General features: G+C 47.2%; 1 protein-coding gene across 1 annotated transcript; it reads right to left on the bottom strand.

The window, feature by feature from the left end:
* Positions 1-1039: 1039 nt before the first annotated feature.
* Positions 1040-17576, bottom strand: LOC144610802 (threonine--tRNA ligase 1, cytoplasmic-like). Its single transcript, XM_078429708.1, has 12 exons — positions 17334-17576; positions 11452-11598; positions 10469-10567; positions 9290-9456; positions 7815-7977; positions 7053-7190; positions 6611-6688; positions 6426-6526; positions 5923-6027; positions 2589-2658; positions 2399-2513; positions 1040-1385 (listed from the first exon to the last, which is right to left on the bottom strand). Exons 1-12 carry the CDS (start codon positions 17571-17573, stop codon positions 1201-1203), a joined length of 1608 nt encoding a protein of 535 aa, XP_078285834.1. The 5' UTR covers positions 17574-17576; the 3' UTR covers positions 1040-1200.
* Positions 17577-18990: the final 1414 nt, after the last annotated feature.

The raw sequence follows: 18990 nt of genomic DNA, 5'->3' as shown, positions 1-18990 counted from the left end.
ACCCACATGTGCACGGGGTCTCACCCCCCCTCCACACCCACATGTGCACGGGGTCTCACACCCACATGTGCACGGGGTCTCACCCCCTCCACACCCACATGTGCACGGGGTCTCACCCCCTCCACACCCACATGTGCACGGGGTCTCACCCCCTCCACACCCACATGTGCACGGGGTCTCACCCCCTCCACACGCTGCCCGGCCACATTCCCCTCCACACGCTGTGTGTAGGAGGGAACTGCAGATGCCTGTTTAAGCCAAAGATAGACTCAAAATGGGACAGGCAGGATCTCTAGAGAGAAGGAATGGGTGATGTTTCAGGTCAAGACTGAAGAGGAGTCTCCAGCAGTCACTCCCAGCATTTTGTGTCTATCCCCTCCATACACTGCCCGGCCCACTGAAACCTACAGATGCCCGTTCCCCTCCACACGCGTTGCCTTGGTTAGGCCATATTTCGAGTATTATGTGCACTTCTGGTCATCGCTAATAGGAATGAAGTAGAGCCTTTTTAAAGGGTGGAGAAGATGTTCAGCAGGATGTGCCTGGATTGGAAGGTACTGTAAGAGTTATAAAGAGTTTGGACTTTTCTCAGGAGTGTCTGACTGGAGACCAACTGAAGGATAATTATGAAATGCATAGATGGGGTACACAAAGACTTTTCCCCAGGGCAGAACTGTCAAATACTAAAGGACATAGATTTAAGATGAGGTGGGGAAAGTTTAAAGGCGATTTGCAAGCTAAGTTTCTTTTTAACCAGAGAGTAGTAAGCACCTGAAACGCACTGCTCATGAGGGTGGTAGAAGCATATATGTCTAAGAGGCATTTAGACAGACACATAAACAGACAAGGAATAAGAATATGGACCATGTCCAAGCATGTGCGATTAGTTAGATTGGCATCATGGTAGACACGGACATGATGGATTAAGGGGCCTGTCCTTGCACTCAACTGCTGCTATAAATCTACTGAATATTAGCAGAACAGATTCGCACGACTGGTCAGCTGCGAATCAACAATATTTTCGAATAAATCAACAATCTAATTTTGGTTTCTTTTTATTGTAGTGTTACTTCCTCGTTGAATTTCACATCAATTCAACGAATACATTCCAGCTCAGAACATCAAGGTTGCAATTCCAATTAATGAGTCATTTATTTTAATGTTTCTGAATGCTTTCCTGGTGCTATAATTGTCAGTACGTCACAGTTTTGGATCTGCCCGACCACAGACTGGAAGCTGGAACTCCTCCTGGGCCCTCGGGGCTCGTGGCTGCTGCAGTCGCCTCAGCTGTTCCAGCGTTGCTGCCAGCGACTGCTCGACATGCTCTTTGTTATCTCTCATATGGACATTCACTGTGTGATTCACCTTCTCCTTCTCTCCGACCTCTGCAAGCAAAAGAAGTGCCATAAAAATGGACCCATCTTCAGTACAACTCACCAACAGTGGAACAAAACTTCAGCAAACTGCCGCAGTATAAACATAAGAGACACACAGGGTCATCAATGCCCACTCCTGTTGGTGTGGATGAGGAGGATGATCTTTCCGCATCTTCTTGAGGCTGTACCCAGGTCTACCCCAATAGCTGCACCTGCCTGAATAAGGCAGGCATGTGAATTTTCCGCGAATTTCCGCGTTTTTAAAATCCATTTTCCGTGCTTTGTGCATGGTTTCCGCGTTTTTCACTTTGCCAAATAAATGGAGAAATCGGATCGAAAAAAAAGAAATAAATAAACGACATGTAATGAACACTAGGTTCCGCTAGGGGTTCCGCGGGAAATCCCCCCCCGCGCGCCCTGGAAATCTCCACGGAAATGTGGCACCTAGGCAGCCAATCTCGACCTCATCGGGACTTCCACGGCCAATCGGCGGGTTGAATTTGCAACCTGCTGGCCGTGGTTCTGGAATTCCAGCCGAGTTGGAGCCAGCAAATCTATCCCCACAGTCGAAATCCTTGGCCTGCTGCATAAACCAGCAAAGCTCTGGAACCAAGAGTACCAGAAAACCAGTGGCAGAACTGTAATGAGTAAATATTACATTTAAGTGCTCGATTATATAACTAAATTAATTAAGACAGGGTTAAAATATAAAACACAGCAGAAAAGCCAATTACGACCTTTTTGGGTTGATTTAAAATGAATGTGCGAATTTACTTCAAAATGTTATTAGAGTACAGTGACATATACACATTATTTTGTAATGTCTGTTTCTACTTTGAAATGCACTAAAAGAGGCTTGAAACTGGTAATTTTGCGTGTACATTTTTGACCCCCCGTTGTACGCTCGGATCTTTTCCTCTTTTTTTTATTAAACCTCACTCACATGCCTGATAAGGGCAAGGGGGGGCGAGGGGAGGGCGGGCTGTCAAAATGAGATCTCAGAGCAGAGTGGTTTTGCCTACCGAGGATAAAGTTGTACTGAGCGCGCTGAGAATTCTGAATTTTCTTATAAAGCACTGAGCCAGTGTCCAGGTCCACATCTGCCATGAAACCAGCCCCAGTCAGTTCCTGACAAACCTACAAGAAACAAGAGTCAGGAGCTGTTGGCACAGGTGGCACACGTCACCCAAGGAAGTTACAGCTTGTGCTCACCCTCCTGCCGTATTCCTCACAGCCTGGTCCAGCGGCCACCAGGACCTGCCGCGGCGACAGCCAGAAAGGCCTAGATTTAAACAAGTAGAAAATGTTTAAAAATATCACGCAAATCATTCAGTAATTAACTGTTTTTCATTCTATTTAAAAAAGTTACAGAAAAGGATAGGACTGGCCCAACCAGTTAAAGTCCTAAATTGGGATAAACACGATTTTAATGGTATTAGACAGGAAATTTCAGTAGGTAATTGGGGGAGGCTGTTTACAGGCAAGTGAAAGGCTTTCAAACATGAGATAGGTAGAGGTGTGCCTCTAGCCTGTTGTGCAGAAACTCTTCCAACACCTTATCCACCACTGATGTTAGGCTCACTGATCTGTAATGCTCAGGCTTTTCCTTGCACTCACACCAGTCTTCAGACACCTAAAGCTGACGTACGCCTCCTTACTTTTTCTTGATCATAACCTCAATATCTCTTGTCTTCCATGTTTCCTAATCCTGCCATCCTTGCCTTTCACTCTACCGGAACATGCTAGCCCTGCACTCCCCCTATCTTTGTGCGTGGGAAATCATGTCTCATGATGTGATTGAGATTTTTTAAGACGTAACCACGAAGATTGACACGACAATGTGTGGTATAGTGGACAGTGAAGGTGGTTATTTAAGATTACGATGGGATCTTTATCAACTGTGACCAGATTGAGTTTAATTCAGATAAATGCAAGGTGTTGGAACCACACATGATCTACACAATAAATGGTAGGGCCCTGGGGAGTGTTGTAGAACACAGAAGCCTAGGGATAGACACAAAATGCTGGAGTAACTCAGCGGGACAGGCAGTATCTCTGGATCGAATGGGTGACGTTTCGGGTTCAGACCCTTCTCCAGACTGAGATCTGAGACCCTTCATTTTGTAGAAGAGTCTCGACCTGAAACGTCAGTCTGAAGAAAGGTTTCGACCTGAAATGTCACTCATTCCTTCTATCCAGAGATGCTGCCTGTCCCACTGAGTTACTCCAGCATTTTGTGTCTATCTTCAGTGTAAACCAGCATCTGCAGTTCCTCCTACACAGAGCCCTAGGGATGTAGGTACATGGTTAAGTGAAAGTGGCATCAAAGGTAGTCAGAGTGGAGAAGGCAGCATTTGACATGTTTGTCTTCTTTGGTCAGAGTATGGCGTACAAGAGTTGGGATGTCATGTTACAAGACGTTGGTAAGTAACATTTGAAGTGCAGTGTACAGGTTTGCACGCCCTGCTATAGGAAAGATGTCATTCAAGTAGAAAAGATATAAAAGAGATTTGAGGGTCTGGAATATTTAATAGTTGGATAGGCTGAGCGTGATCTTACAGAGATTAATAAAATCATGAGGGGCATAGATAAGGCGAGTCTTTTCACAGGGTAGGGGACCATTTAAAAAATTGCATCGTTTTAAGATAAGAGGGGAAATCTTTAATAGGAACCTGAGGGACAACGTTTTTCTCGCATAGGGTGGTGGATATGTGGAACGAGCTGTCAAAAGAAGTGGCAGATGCGGTTTTAATTACAATGTATAAAAGACACTTGGACACGAACATGAATAGAAAAGCTACCAAAAGGGGTATGGGCATTGCGCAGGCAAATGGGAGTAGCTCAAAGGCATCTTGGACAAGTTGGGTGGAAAAGCCTGTTTCTGCATTCCATTACTATTTCGTACGCATGCTCCCACAGGGACCTCCTGTATTTTTCGCCAAGTTTTGGGAACAGGCCGGCGAGAAAGCCTAGGTGTGCTGGACAGAGAGGTGGTAGCAGCAGCCCCCCTCCCTCCCTCCCCACCAGCAGTTTACAGATGGTGTGCAGGAGCTGGGCATGGCAGTGAACGGATCAGACATCCCAACCAAGGGAGCACTGTCCTGATTCCCCACAGGTAATGTTCATTCTGCTTCCATTGAAATCTCCCATCACAATCAGTCACTCATGCAGAGGCAGCAACAAACCAGCCCTACCTTAGCCAGGAGGGCAGGCGGAACATGGACAAACAATTAAGACAAAGGTCAACAGAGGTTCAGTGGAATAATCACAGACCAATCGCCCAAGGAAAGCTGTGAGACAGACGGTGTGAGGATAAGTTCCCGTTTAATCTCGACTGCCCGGCTGTTGCAAGTTAACAAACCCTGTGATATCTGCTCTGACATTGATAAGTTCTTTATCAACGCTTTTCAGCATCTGTTTTCTTTCATTCAACACCCTGCTGTGCTCACATCTAATACAGGTAACAGAGCCCAATCCAACTGTGAAACTTCTCCAAGACTGATAAAGCCTCATACACCAGACACTCCAACCCAATCCCAAGATCAAAGTACACCCAGCACAGGGGCTTCGGAAAACTGGGTGACTGAGTTTCTTTTGCCAAAGGTCAAGAAAATGCGTTTGCTGAACTTAACAAAAGTGGCAAGCTGAGACAGTCTAAATAATCCCAAATGAACAACAGGATCAGATAGCACAGGCACAGAAAATCTACCACTAGATAAATGGAGTCTTCAGATCTAAATGCTGATAATGAGATCATCCTAGTTACAGAATAACAAGCAGTTCACATGCTGGACCAGCACCTTTCTATTCAAGATAATCTTACCCTCTCACTTCCTGGCCCTTGCAGTGTACAGTTCGTCAATGGGGGGAAGGTTGCAGCCAACAACCTTCTCGGCTGATCGATGCGCTGCAGCCTCCGGATGTCATGCCGAATGGCCTAATTCTGCTCCTATCACATGAGCCGGTGTTGATGGCAGGGCCCATGACTTTATTATTGCCTGAGTTTTGATTAGTTGGATGGTAATCACCCTATTGGATACATCATGCTCCTTGTGAACAGGGCACACCTGGGTAAGTTTCCCCATGGTGGGTCAGATGGCAGTGTTGTAACATTGGAACAGCTTGGCGGGAGGCACGTCTAGACTGGTGTATAGGGTTTCAGTACTGGAGATGGGATCTTGTCTAGTCCAGCAACCTGTGCTGTATCTGTGCTCTCAACCTGACATCATATGGAATACATTGTATTGGCAGGTGACTGGTCTCTGTGACACACATGGGCAGCAGGTGCACCTCTGCATGAAGCTGAGATGGATCATCTGTTCGGCTTTTCTGGTTGAATATAATAATGAATTCCAGCCACTCTATTTCCTACGTCACCTCACTTGCACCGTCCGCTAAGTGACAAATCCAACAAAGCACTCAATGCTACACCACGCTCATAACCTTGGACAGGATTCCCCACAGAGCCAATAACGCAGTGCCGGGGTGGCCCGAGACTCAGTGGGGATACTCACTCGCCCTGTGCTGTTTGGCATTGAAGTATTACCATTTCCCAGCATAGTTCTCAGCAAGGATAGCCACCATGCGTTCCAGCGATCCTAGCACAGCGCGATGGATGATAACCGGGCGGTTCTCATCTGCTCCATCCTTGCTACAAACAGAAAGTTGAATCAGCAACATATGCACACAACACCAACCCTCCCATCCCATCTCTGGTGTTAGTGGTGAGTGGGAGCTGTCATAGCACAACCCAAGCTAACTATTCAACTCAAGCCTGGCCAACGCAACATGCACTGTGATCCAGGGCAGAATATTTCCATTCTCCATGATCCAGCTCCTCAAGCTCACTCAGATAAAACACTATGACCGTACACACTGGCATCAGTTTGCCCGGTGCTGCGTTTACCCACAGACTCATCTTTGCATGTTCCTCTCCACCACCCACATGCAAGGACAGGTAGGAAGGGAGCACATAAGATTATTTCCCAGATTTAATATTTAAACACAGGATTCCAAGAAGTTTCAGTAACAACCTGAAAGCACTCTCACCTAACGTAGGTCAAATTAAACCGAATAGGAAGCTGGAAGTCCAACTGGATAGTGGCACACTGATGGTATATGTCCAGGGCATCCTTCAAGTCAACGTCAATCTGCAGTCAATTGGAGAAGGTAAAAGTGTCTGGGAGATTAAGATTGACAAAGTCTCACAAACCCCAAGTGCTCCCCTCACTAACCTTCGGTCCGTAGAAAGCTCCATCTCCTGCACTCAGTCTCCAGGGCTCACCAAACGCATCCAAACTGCACTTCAAATGCTAAAATACAGCAAAGAAATCCAAGGTTCAGCTCCAACTGATGATGATTGCTTCGTTTTTACAACTTTAAACTGGAATAACCTTCATGCTCATTCAGGTCCAGATGCCATTCACTGGAAACCAATGTTTACCCTTTCCAGCACCACTGTCTGTGATCAACCCTCTCAGGTGACACAGCATAGTCAGTCTCTAAAGAAAGCTCTTTCTTTCTGGAACTTTCCTTTGTATCATGAGATTTGACAGCTCCTAAATGGAGAATTTCAAATATTGGATGCCTGAAATGATGGATTATGAGCCACTTGTTTTCCAGCAAGTCTCCTGAAACATCCAAGAACCTTAGCCTCTTAGCCCAGATATCACTTGCCTCTTCTGCTTGATTCCATGTGTTCACGTCTCCTAAAAACATCTGTGGCCTTGTGGAGAGTTTCAGCTGGTAAGTGAAACCAAAGACTTCATACACCGAGCGCAAGAAGTCGAGGCAGCCCATGATCTCCTCCTCAATCTGGAAGAAGAGCAAATCTTTTAAGACATGTGAGTATTAACACCCACCAATTACACATGTCTCTTACTCATGATTCCATAGAATAAAGGCCCATAGCTTTGCAAGCAGAGCCCGGTTCCATGAAGCTCTCCCAAAACAACAGTGAGCACACCAACTCCATTCAACATCAGTGTCCCAGAGTCAGCACCTTCAGGGACTGTACCCCAGGTAGAGCCAGCACCTTCAGGGACTGTACCCCAGGTAGAGTCACACCTTCAGGGACTGTACCCCAGGTAGAGTCACACCTTCAGGGACTGTACCCCAGGGAGGGTCACACCTTCAGGGACTGTACCCCAGGTAGACTCACACCTTCAGGGCCTGTACCCCAGGGAGGGTCACACCTTCAGGGACTGTACCCCAGGTAGACTCACACCTTCAGGGACTGTACCATAGGTAGAGTTACACCTTCAGGGACTGTATCCTAGGTAGAGTTACACCTTCAGGGACTGTACCCTAGGTAGAGTCACACCTTCAGTATATAAATCACAACCAGTGCAAATAACTGGTCCAATTTCTGTTCACGTTTAAGGTGCTACCATGGAGAAGAGGCTGAGCAAGGAGACCAGGAAGCACCTCATCACCCACCTGCTCCATCGTGCAGAAAATGTGGCCATCATCCTGTTCAAATCGCCGCACTCTGGTCAGCCCGTTCAACGTCTCTAAAGGCTCACTGCGGTGAAGAACGCCAAAGTCGGCAAACCGAAGAGGCAACTCTCGCCAGGAACGTGGGCGATGGCCAAACATCAAACTGAAAGAGTTACAGCAGACGATTATTCAACATTCTTTACTAAACATGCAACAGAATGAGATAAATTAATGCCACAGAAATCTAGAATTAAAAAGCTAAGACCCTCCTGATTGTGGGAAAACCCTATCTGCTTTGCTCAAGTTCTCCATGAAAGGAAATCTGTCATCCTAATCGAATTTGGCCAAACTGAAAGGGTCCAGACACGGCATAATATGGATCACTGCAAATAGCCCGCAGAAAGGGCCTCACAAACAACTCAATTCAGGGTCAATCATGAATGGCTTTGTCAGCATTTCTAACCTCACCCGAAGGAATACACAAACTGAGCCAACCTCTGCCACCACCTTCACACACCTGATTTCACACAACCATGACCCACACCTGAGCAAAGGGACCAGGTGAATGCAACTATCCCATAACAATGAACAACTGTGACAAAGGAATTTGGCAGAGTTTCTTCGCCAAGGGCTCCAGCCCACAGTAACTGCAATGTCAGCGCTACAGCTAAGGTTGGTTCCCCAAGCGGAACCGGGACCTTTGCATCAGCACAATTCACCGAGAGCAGGCACACTGGTGCAGCAAACAACTAGAAGGTCAATGGAATGTTGGCCTTTATTTTTGAGAAGATTTGACCACAGGAGGAGAGCTTTGATGAGACTGCACATGTAAATTATATACAGGTTTGGTTTCCTCACCTTATCAGAGTGACTACAGCAAACATTCCCCAGACTGGTTCCTGCCATGGCATGTTTGTTAAATGAACAGACTAGGTCTGCATTCTCCACAGTTGAGGAGAATGGGAGAAAACCTTGTTCAAACGTGCAAAATCACTTGGGCATCGAAAGGATGAATCCCAGTCTTGCTCATCGTGCAGTCATGATTCCATGAGGACAATTACATCACACCCATTCACTTCAACATGTGCCATTAACTCACTGCCTTGTTACAAATGCTTCAAGCATTTAGATAAATAACTATTTTTGCCATTTTAACATTATTCCACATTTTGACCATATTTGTCATTTTTAACATCTTGCATTTCATTCATTGGGCGGTAGCATTTTCAGCAACATGTCAGGACTCTAGGGCTTCTTGCACATTGCTGCATTGTTACAAAGATCCACTGGGCTTTGAGGGAGGACCCTGGATTCCTGCAGGTAAATGAAGGTCCGTGCTGTGTAATCTGTGATTATTCCTCACCCACGAAAGAATAGATCCTCACTCCAGTTGACCCCGATAAATCATCTGAATATCAGCCTAGACATTTAAAATAACCAATTTTCCAATAACTGCTTTTGTGGTTCATATGTACCAGTGGCCAGGACAGTTCATGGGCTTCAGTGCAAACATCTCCTTCTCCACATCAAAGCTGAACATGTTGTGGCTGGAGTGCTGCCAATGGCCGGACACCTCCCACAGACGTCTGCTGTAGATATTTGGAGAGACCACTTCAGTGAACCCACGCTTTCGGTTCTCCAACTGCAACAGGGACAGACAAACAGTCAAACCTGATTTGCATCTCTTGTCTTCCAAGAAACAAAGGATTTCACCAGGTACTTCACAACCGATGAAGCTCCTTCTGAAGAACAGTGATAGAACAGAAAATGCTGACATTCAACAGGCCAAGCAGCATCTGTAGAAAGGAAAGCAGAGTTAACATTTCAAGTCGAAATTCTTTGTCATATGGGGGGTGTTTGACCTGAGGTGTTAACTGCGTTTATCTTTTTTCAGAAACGACCTGACCTGCTGGACCTGCTGAATGTTTCCATAATTTTTTTCTTTTCATTTCTTAATAGTAACATCTGCTGCTCAAACAAGGAATGGGGCTGGCAGTTTACAAAAAGTGAGCTCCCAAACACAGCGATACTGAATGACCAGCTGGTCTTGTTGGTGGCTGTGGTCCAGGAACATAGGTGTAACCTCTCAATTTTTCCTTCAACTAATACCACGAGTCCCGATGCCACCAAATAATCAGCGTAACTTCTGAAGGACATATGTTTGATCATACCACACTTGCTTGGTGGTGCATTGAATGCTCAGATTTCTGGAGTGGAACATGAATCCACAGCATTTGGAGCCAGTGACAGTAGCATTGAAGCATAAATACTAGCTCTCACCAGCACAGCACCAATACTTGAGAGGAATTGGTTATCATTTTCCATCAAACCCCCAGCAGATGCTGCAAAAACAAGCAGATGCTGCTTCTTACTTGAGCCCAGGAAATGAGAGTCTGCAGTCTACTCCACTATCACAGCCCCTTCTTGTTCCCACAGAAACCTGTTGAGAACACATGGAAACAGCAATCTGCCTGACTTCTCTCCTCCCCTCAGTCAAGGGGATGTGAGCAACTAAATAGTGGAACCTGGGACCACCTTGATCCAGAAGCAAGACAGCAATCACTGAGGTAACTGAGAGATTATGAGGTCTCTCATTGTTCATGAGTCCACCACTCTAGTATTTTGATGAATAAATCAGAAAATGGCTCCCCTACCTGTATAAATGACATCAGCGTGTTGTAAATGAAAGCTCCTCTTGGGAGGAAGAAACAGCTCCCCGGGCTGAGCTCATGGAAGAAAAACAATTCCTGTTCCTGGAAAGCAAATAGAAGTTAAATCAATGAGAATCAATGTACATCACAAACCCTGTTTATTTTAATCCCACTGCCAAAGGAAATGGACCTTTTCTATTTACTCCACCCATGACCACAATTTGCACACCTTGAATAAGTCTTTCCACAACCTTCACTGTTCCAAAGGAGACAACTCTTCAATACAGGGCACAGGAAGCAGAGAGGACTACAGGCAGCTGTTTCACAAAAGTGACTAGCTATTTCCCCAGAATGTAGGGGAGTTTAAAAATAGAGGCTTAAGGTGAGAGAAGATTTAAAAGGGAACCGAGGGGTAATTTTTTCAGAGGGTGTGGGTACATGGAACAAGCCACCATTGGAAGTAGTAGAGGTGGCTATAATTCTGATATTTAAGGCACTTGCATAAATGTGTGGCGAGGAAAGAAATGGAGGGGTATGGGCCAGGCACAGGCACGTGGGACTCGCTCGGTTAGGCAACTTGGTCAGCATGATTACGTTCGGCATAAGGACCTGTTTCTGTTCCGTGTAGCTCTATGACTCATGCAACGCGAGGTCCAGTATGTGTCTGGAACAAATTAATTGGAAAGAGACACAGAAACTCTCTTCTCCTCAGTGGCTTTTGCATTGTCCAAACTCTTTTTCTGCCCATGCAGTGGTTTTCTTTTGCGATTTGCAAATCATTTTTAAGCTTGAATATCAGACTTGAATTTAAAAGGATGAGAGGAGTTTTCACAGCAACATATAAAAAGCAGGAACGGGGTACTGATTTTAGATGATCAGCCATGATCATGTTGAACGGTGGTGCTGGCTCGAAGGGCCGAATGGCCTACTCCTACACCTATTTTTCTATGTTTTTTATGTTTCTAACCACAGAAATGTTCCCATACCCGTCCAATGTTTCTGTGATTGGAGTTTCTGGTTTCTTCTTGCTCTTGATCCCATTCTTTCTGCATATTGCTGTCAGGGAAAGCGTTTCCAGAAATTCTTTCCAATGTCTCCATGTTGGACTTGCCTTCCCAATAAATCGAGGAGCTCTTCAAATTTGTATATAAAAAATAATCATTTCAACTTTTAAAACAATATTATACGATTGAGATGAAAGTCATTGAAACATCCTCCCTGGTCGAAGAGTGGAGAGCATAAGTTTTCTCACCTTAAAAATTCTGAAAGCTTTAATTTAGTCACAATGCAATTAGTCAAGATACTTTCAACAGTCCATCAATAGAAAATATTAGTTGTCATGCCAAATGCCTTTACATTTCTAAGAAAGTAAAGGTGCAGGCATGCCTTCTTCATGATTACGTCTACGTGCTGGGCCTGGAACAGGTCATCTGAGATATTAACATCCAGGAAGCTAAAGCTGCTAATGCTCTCCATTGCCAACCCACCAATGAAAACTGAAAATTCATTGTCACCCCTCTAGAAGAAAGCCTCAGACTGAGTATAAGCATAATTCTGGTATCATCCTAAAAAAATATATACACAGTCAACCCTCGTTATAAAGAACCTTAATGGGTAGGTGGTGTCTGTTATTGACGATTGTTCACTATAACCCGGGAAAGGAGTATTATTGTATAAATAGTAGAAACACACAACTAGAGTTGCTGATTGATGCACAAAACAACACAAAGTGTTTGAGTAACACAGCTGGTCAGCAGCTCTGAAAAACATGGATAGGTGATGTTTTGGATCAAAGAAGAAAGACCAGACCCTTCTTCAGCCTCTGGACCTGGAACCCAAGTAAATTAATGGCCCCGGCCTATTGCCGGCCGGGGGAGAGGCGAGGGTCATCGGAGTCGTTGGTTGCGGCCAGCCGGAGTGCAGGTGAGGGTCGGCGGCAGTGGCGGTGATATTGATGGTGGTGGTGGCAGCGGTGGTGGTGGCGGGGATGGTGGTGGTAATAGCAGCGGCGATGGTGGGGGTGACACCTGTGGCAGTGGTGGTGATATTGATGGTGGTGGTGGCGGGGATGGTGGTGGTAATAGCAGCGGCGGTGGTGGGGGTGACACCTGTGGCAGTGGTGGTGATATTGATGGTGGTGGCGGGGATGGTGGTGGTAATAGCAGCAGCGGTGGTGGGGGTGACACCTGTGGCAGTGGTGGTGATGGTGTTGGCGGCGGCCTGGCAGCGATCAGGGTGACGGTGGTGGGAGTGGCCGTGGTGGGTGCGGTGGCAGGAGCAGCCGGGAAGGCGGCCAGAGAGGTGGCACAGGCCAGCATGGGATCAGCTGCCCAGCCTGGCAGTGAAGGTCGTATAGCTGAAATCCATTATAAAGTGGTCCGTAAAGCAAGGATTTACTGTGTATCTTGTTTTATAACAAAGTCAGAGCAGTGTTTTGTATGGGTCTAATTTCAATCCATCTTGTGAAGCTGCCATGTGCATGGTTGTTTTTTTTTGTCACCGTACCCTGAAGCGCATGTTTTAATGGTGTTTGCTCCTGTTACTCCCTTGTGGTCCCCAATCTCACTTGGAAACATGTTCCAAGGAGCATGTGACCAGGGAACTTAGATTGTTTTCTCTGGAGTGTCAGGGTAGCCGCTGAGAATCAGTTTCGATCATCAGGTTTTACCAGAATCAATCACCACTCCAGTCTGCCATGTTGGTAATCTGGATGCTATGGATTGAAATCACCAAAGATTTTCATTTACATTCAGAAAAATGAAATTTGTTTGTTAATGGCTTGTGGCTCTCCCTACAAAGAAAGCATTTATTGCCCAGCTGCAATTGCCCTTCAACTACACAAGGTTAATTTGTTCAGTTCAGAGGGAAGTTAAGAGGCAACCACATGGTTGTGGGTCTGGGATCACAGAGTGCCATGTTTCCTTGTTTGAGGAACTACAAAGATGGGTTTTTACAAGTCAGCAGGTTCATGATGATCAGTACCCAGACCACCTTTCTCAATTAGTTTTATGGTCTTAATGTACCACATAGCTGTTGCAATGGGATTCAAACTCATGTGTACAGATCAATAGACCAGGCCTCTGAGTGCTGGCCTAGTAAGTTCACTGCACTGCTCTCATGTCTAAAGCTAACTACTGACAATCACAAAATTCATTCATTTAGAACCTGCAGATTGTTTCTGAATCAAGCCTTTTCTCCTCTAATGAGATGAAGGGCAACAATGAGTTTGGCTGGGATGAGCAGAGAGAATTGTTTGTAAACTTGAATAACATCAATCACAAATGTGTAGGAAGGAACTGTAGATGCTAGTTTTCACCGAAAGATAGACCTTCCCTTCTCCCCTTACTCTCAGCCTGAAGGGTCTCGACCCAAAACGTCACCTATTCCTTTTTCTCCAGAGATGCTGCCTGCATGCTGAGTTACTCCAGCACTCTGTGAAACGTCACCTATCCATGTTCTCCAGAGATGCTGCCTGACCCGCTGAGTTACTCCAGCACTCTGTAAAACGTCACCTATTCCTTTTTCTCCAGAGATGCTGCCTGTCCTGCTGAGTTACTCCAGCACTCTGTGAAATGTCACCTATCCATGTTCTCCAGAGATGCTGCCTGACCGCTGAGTTACTCCAACACTCTGTGAAACGTCACCTATTCATTTTCTCCAGAGATGCTGCCTGACCCGCTGACTTACTCCAGCATTTTGTGACTACCTTCAATCGCAAATACATCCCACACCAGGATTGGGCTGGTTTTAAATGTAACGAACAGGGTTGTAACGAATTCCGCACAAGATCGCCAGTTTATGAAGAACTGCTCTTTTTGAAATTTATTTAAGATCAGTGTTCAAAGCGACAAGTGATCCGCCAAACCTTAGGATTGACTAAGGTCAGCAAGTACATGATACTGAGGAGTATTCATTTACCCAAACGTCAGTAGTGAAAGCCTGGACGAGAAAGCACAGGTGGCTTTGGTGTTGTGGGAAATTCGGGAGGAAGCCGAGATAGATCATCGACGGCCCTTCTGCTTGAACATGGCTGCAACTGTTTCAGCACTTACATGCTGGCCTCAGTGATTGTTGGGGACAGATGACTATGAACCACCAACTTTCATCAGCTGCTCAATTTTCCAGCACAACTCAGAACCGCAAACAACAGCATTGCAGAACTTCAATCGGATCAGTTCATGTGGGATTGTTTAGTTCCTTCCATTACATGCTGTTCTTGCAGTTTGTGGACAATGTGTTACAGTATTGACAGGTCCAAGCCTCATTGCGAGGATTGCCTGGTACAACTCTCGGTTGGCCAGTCTGTATTTCTCTTCGAAGTTGGGGTTTACGAAGGAGTTTGGAACGCTGCTTTCAAGGCATAATTCTGAGTGTAACTATTTAAAGCTGTTGTTCAACTACAGTGTAACACAGCACTCCCACCTTATACACCAGCCACCCAGGTGTTTGTGAAAAGGACATTTTAAGCGTTATTGTACTGTCAGTTAGCGTCCGGTCCGGTTAGCGGGCGGCGGCAGAGTCGGACATGGAGTGGGCGCCGCCATCTTACCGCGGGCCTCCGGCGGCCGCCCCCTTCGCCCCGCTGCGTTGCCATGGCCGCCATCCCTCATACAACGCGGGCGGGCAGGGCCAGGACGACCCTGCCTCCCAGGGGCAGGACGGCCGGGTTGGAGGCGAATGGAGGCCGGGTCTCCCAGGCCGCGACAGAAGCCTTGCCGGTGCCCTGGGGAGACTCCAGCCGGCAGCCTGGGGCCCATACCCGGGGCCCTGAGGAGCAGCAGCAGCCGGCGCTCCCCGCCCGTGGGGCTACGGACTACCGCCCGGAGAGAACCGCCCCGGTCTCGACCATCCCCCCAAGCCGTGGGATCAGCCGCAGGACTACCCCCGCCCCACGATGTCTCCACTGTCTTGTGTGCATGCCACAAGTGCAGTCGGCAAGTCGTTGGTTCCAGCGGCTTAGGGCTTGTCTACCTAGCATGTGAAGCCTGGGTTCGGCGGATTGCGCGGAGGAAACCACCAGAGGGTACAACGGGCAGAAAGACGATCCCAGCAAAGCGTTGTGGAGCACAAACAGGGCAGAGTGAGATACATAGGACACTTCTGACCATCCACTGCATCCTGACCTGTCCCCAGCAGTCCCGACTATGTCTTGTTGCTGGGACCCGATAGGCCAGGACGAGAGAGTGATGCCGACGATCTGTGCAACTCCCCCTCACTTAAATCCAAGTCAAGCGCAAGTCATGACTTCAACCTCGGCCAGCATACCACGGCTGGCGGGGATCCCAATCAGCGGTCGAAATAGTAAGACTGAAAGTGAAGTCATGGTCATCTTCGTACCCTCCGCTCTGGGTACAAATTTAATGTTTTGGTTGATCCCAAAAGAGGTACCTGGTTTTATTTTTCTTCTGTTTTAATAATAATAATAATAATAATAATAATAATGCATTACATTTATATAGCGCTTTTCTAACACTCAAAGACGCTTTACAAGGTTTACTAAAACATAAACGGTCAGTGATTGAAGGCAGTGCTGAACAGATGAGACTTCAGTGATGTTTTGAATGTGGTGAGTGAGGAGGAGTCTCTGACGGTTTGGGGTAGTGAGTTCCAGAGGGTGGGAGCAGCGATGGAGAAAGCCCTGTCCCCCCAGGATCTGAGTTTGGTCCGGATGGGGGGGGGGACAGGAGGTTAGCAGCAGCAGAGCGGAGGGTACGGGTGGGAGTGTGTCTGTGGAGGAGGTCAGTCAGGTAGGATGGGGCCAGGTTATGGAGGGCTTTGTATGTCATGAGGAGGATTGTTTACTGGATTCTCTGGGGGATGGGGAGCCAGTGGAGCTTGTAAAGGATGGGGGTGATATGGTCACGGATCGGGGAGTGGGTGAGTAGACGGGCAGCGGAGTTCTGGATGTGTTGGAGTTTGTTGATGATTTTTGAGGGTGAACCATAGAGGAGGCTGTTGCAGTAGTGCAGACGGGAGGTGATGAAGGCGTGGATGAGGGTTTCAGCAGCTGTGGAGGAGAGGGATGGACAGAGACGGGCGATGTTTTTGAGGTGGAAGAAGGCTGTCTTGGTGATGTGTTTGATGTGTTTGTCGAAGGAGAGGGTTTGATCAAGGATGATTCCAAGATTCCGGATGTGAGGGGAGGTGGATACTGGGAAACCATCAATATTGAGGGTGAAGTTGTCGGTGGATTTGGTGAGGGTTTTTGGTCCAATGATGATGATTTCAGATTTGTCGCAATTGAGTTTGAGAAAATGTCACAGTTATGGTACAGCCCGACCATTTTAGGTGGTGAATCAATAGATTAGGAATCTCATTTAGGCCAGGCAGAGTGGGTAAGGATGACAGATGTCCTACCCTAAAGGGTAGTGGCAAACTGGATGGGGTTTTAGGATAATACAATAGCTTTCTGATCGTCATTACACTATGGATACTATTGGTCTCCTTATTTAAGGAAAGACGTTAATGTGTTGGAAGCAGTCAGAGAATGTTTAAGACATTAATACTTGGAATAGTGTGGGGGGGGGGGGGGGGGAGTTGCCTTACGAACTTACACCAAGCAGACTGTGTAAGAAAATAACTGCAGATGGTGGTACAAATCGAAGGTATTTATTCACAAAATGCTGGAGTAACTCAGCAGGTCAGGCAGCATCTCAGGAGAGAAGGGGGGAATGGGTGACGTTTCGGGTCTTCTCTCCTGAGATGTTGCCTGACCTGCTGAGTTAATCCAGCATTTTGTGAATATACACCAAGCAGACTAGTATTTGTCAATTAGTCAGGTCAATGGGCAGTGTTTAGGTTCAGGCAACGGTGCCCAGTAGAGCTGGTGTCCCTCACACCAAGCTGTCCCAGATAATTGCCGCCCTACCTGGCGCCCAGGAGCGGCGCTGTGTGGGGCCGGGCCCCTCGCCATCTCTGCCCGCAGACTCCGCTGCAGGTGCAGCCGCCGGTACTTCAACTTCTCGTTCTCCTCTCTGAGGCTCTGCAAGTCCGAGCCGACTGGCAACTCCTCGTCTTCACTTTGAAGCCGCTCGATCACTTGACTGAGCCGGCGGACCTCAACCTCCTGGCCGGCCAAGAGCTGCGCTATCGCCGCCGCCGCCATCATCCCGCCCACCCCACGACCGCCGGCATCCGCGCAGGCGCACTGAAAGACGCCGGCACCCGCACCAAGCGACCGCCGGCGCCCACGCAGGCGCACAGACGGGGATTGCCTGTATTTACGCATGCGCACCTACGGACTGACGTCATCCGCGCAGGCGCACTGACGGACCGCCGGCACCGATCCCGTTGCCATAGGGACTGTGTGAGACGATGAAGCCCATTCGACGTCTCCTGAGGAACAGCAAGTTTATGGTGGGTGTTTAGTCAGATATCTCCCAGTTTTGAAGCACTAATTTGAAGTCACACTTCTATCATCTAAATAGAGTGTGGAATATTCCAGATTTCCGCTGGTCTCACTGCTTTCTCTGTCTACGCCAGCCCACACATTCGCCCCCCTGTCTGAAGAAGGGTCTCGACCCGAAACATCCTCTATTCCTTCTCTCCAGAGATGCTGCCCGTCCCGCTGAGTTACTCCAGCATTTCGTGTATGTCTTCCCTGTCATCAATTTCATTTCACCACCAGAAGATGAGCTCCAGTGAGAATCGGTGCCCTTGGTACTGTGTCAAATCAGTGTATTTGTGAAACCCTACCCCAGTGAGAATAATCTTACACTGATGAGAATCGATGTCTATGGGACTGGTACCCCAGTGAAGTCAGCTTCTGTGGTGTTCATACATTAGATCTCAAGAATATAGGAATATGAGTAGGCCACTTGGACCATCAAACCTATCCCGTCATTCTAAGTCACTCTATATATCAATATTACAGTGATGGTGGAAGATTGTTTTTCTGATGGAGGCCTGTAATTAATGGTGTGCCTCGGGGGTCAATGCCTCGGGGGCCCATTGTTGTTTATCATCTGCATCAATGGTTTGGATGAGAACATATAAGGCATGATTAGTAAGTTTGCAGATGGCAGTAAAGTGGGTGGCCTTGTGGATAGCGAAGATGGTTGTCAAAAATTGCAGCAGGATCTTGATCAGTTGAGCGGGTGGGCGAGGGATGGTGAATGAGTTTAATACAGTTAAATATGAGGTGTAGATGAGGCATATTGGTCGGTGTGGGCAAGTTAGGTGATGGTAGTATAAGAAAATAACTGCAGATGCTGGTACAAATCGATTTATTCACAAAATGCTGGAGTAACTCAGCAGGTCAGGCAGCATCTCGGGAGAGAAGGAATGGGTGACGTTTCAGGTCGAGACCCTTCTTCAGACTGATGTCAGGGGGGCAGGACAAAGGAAGGATATAGGTGGAGACAGGAAGATAGAGGGAGATCTGGGAAGGGGAGGGGAAGGGAGGGACAGAGGGACTATCTAAAGTTGGAGAAGTCGACGTTCATACCACTGGGCTGCAAACTGCCCAGGCGAAATATGAGGTGCTGTTCCTCCAATTTCCGGTGGGCCTCACTATGGCACTGGAG

This window comes from Rhinoraja longicauda, chromosome 38, assembly GCF_053455715.1.
Source record: "Rhinoraja longicauda isolate Sanriku21f chromosome 38, sRhiLon1.1, whole genome shotgun sequence".
NCBI lineage: Eukaryota > Metazoa > Chordata > Chondrichthyes > Rajiformes > Arhynchobatidae > Rhinoraja > Rhinoraja longicauda.
Note: the sequence above shows the minus strand (reverse complement) of the source record. Positions and strands in the feature narration are given on the sequence as shown.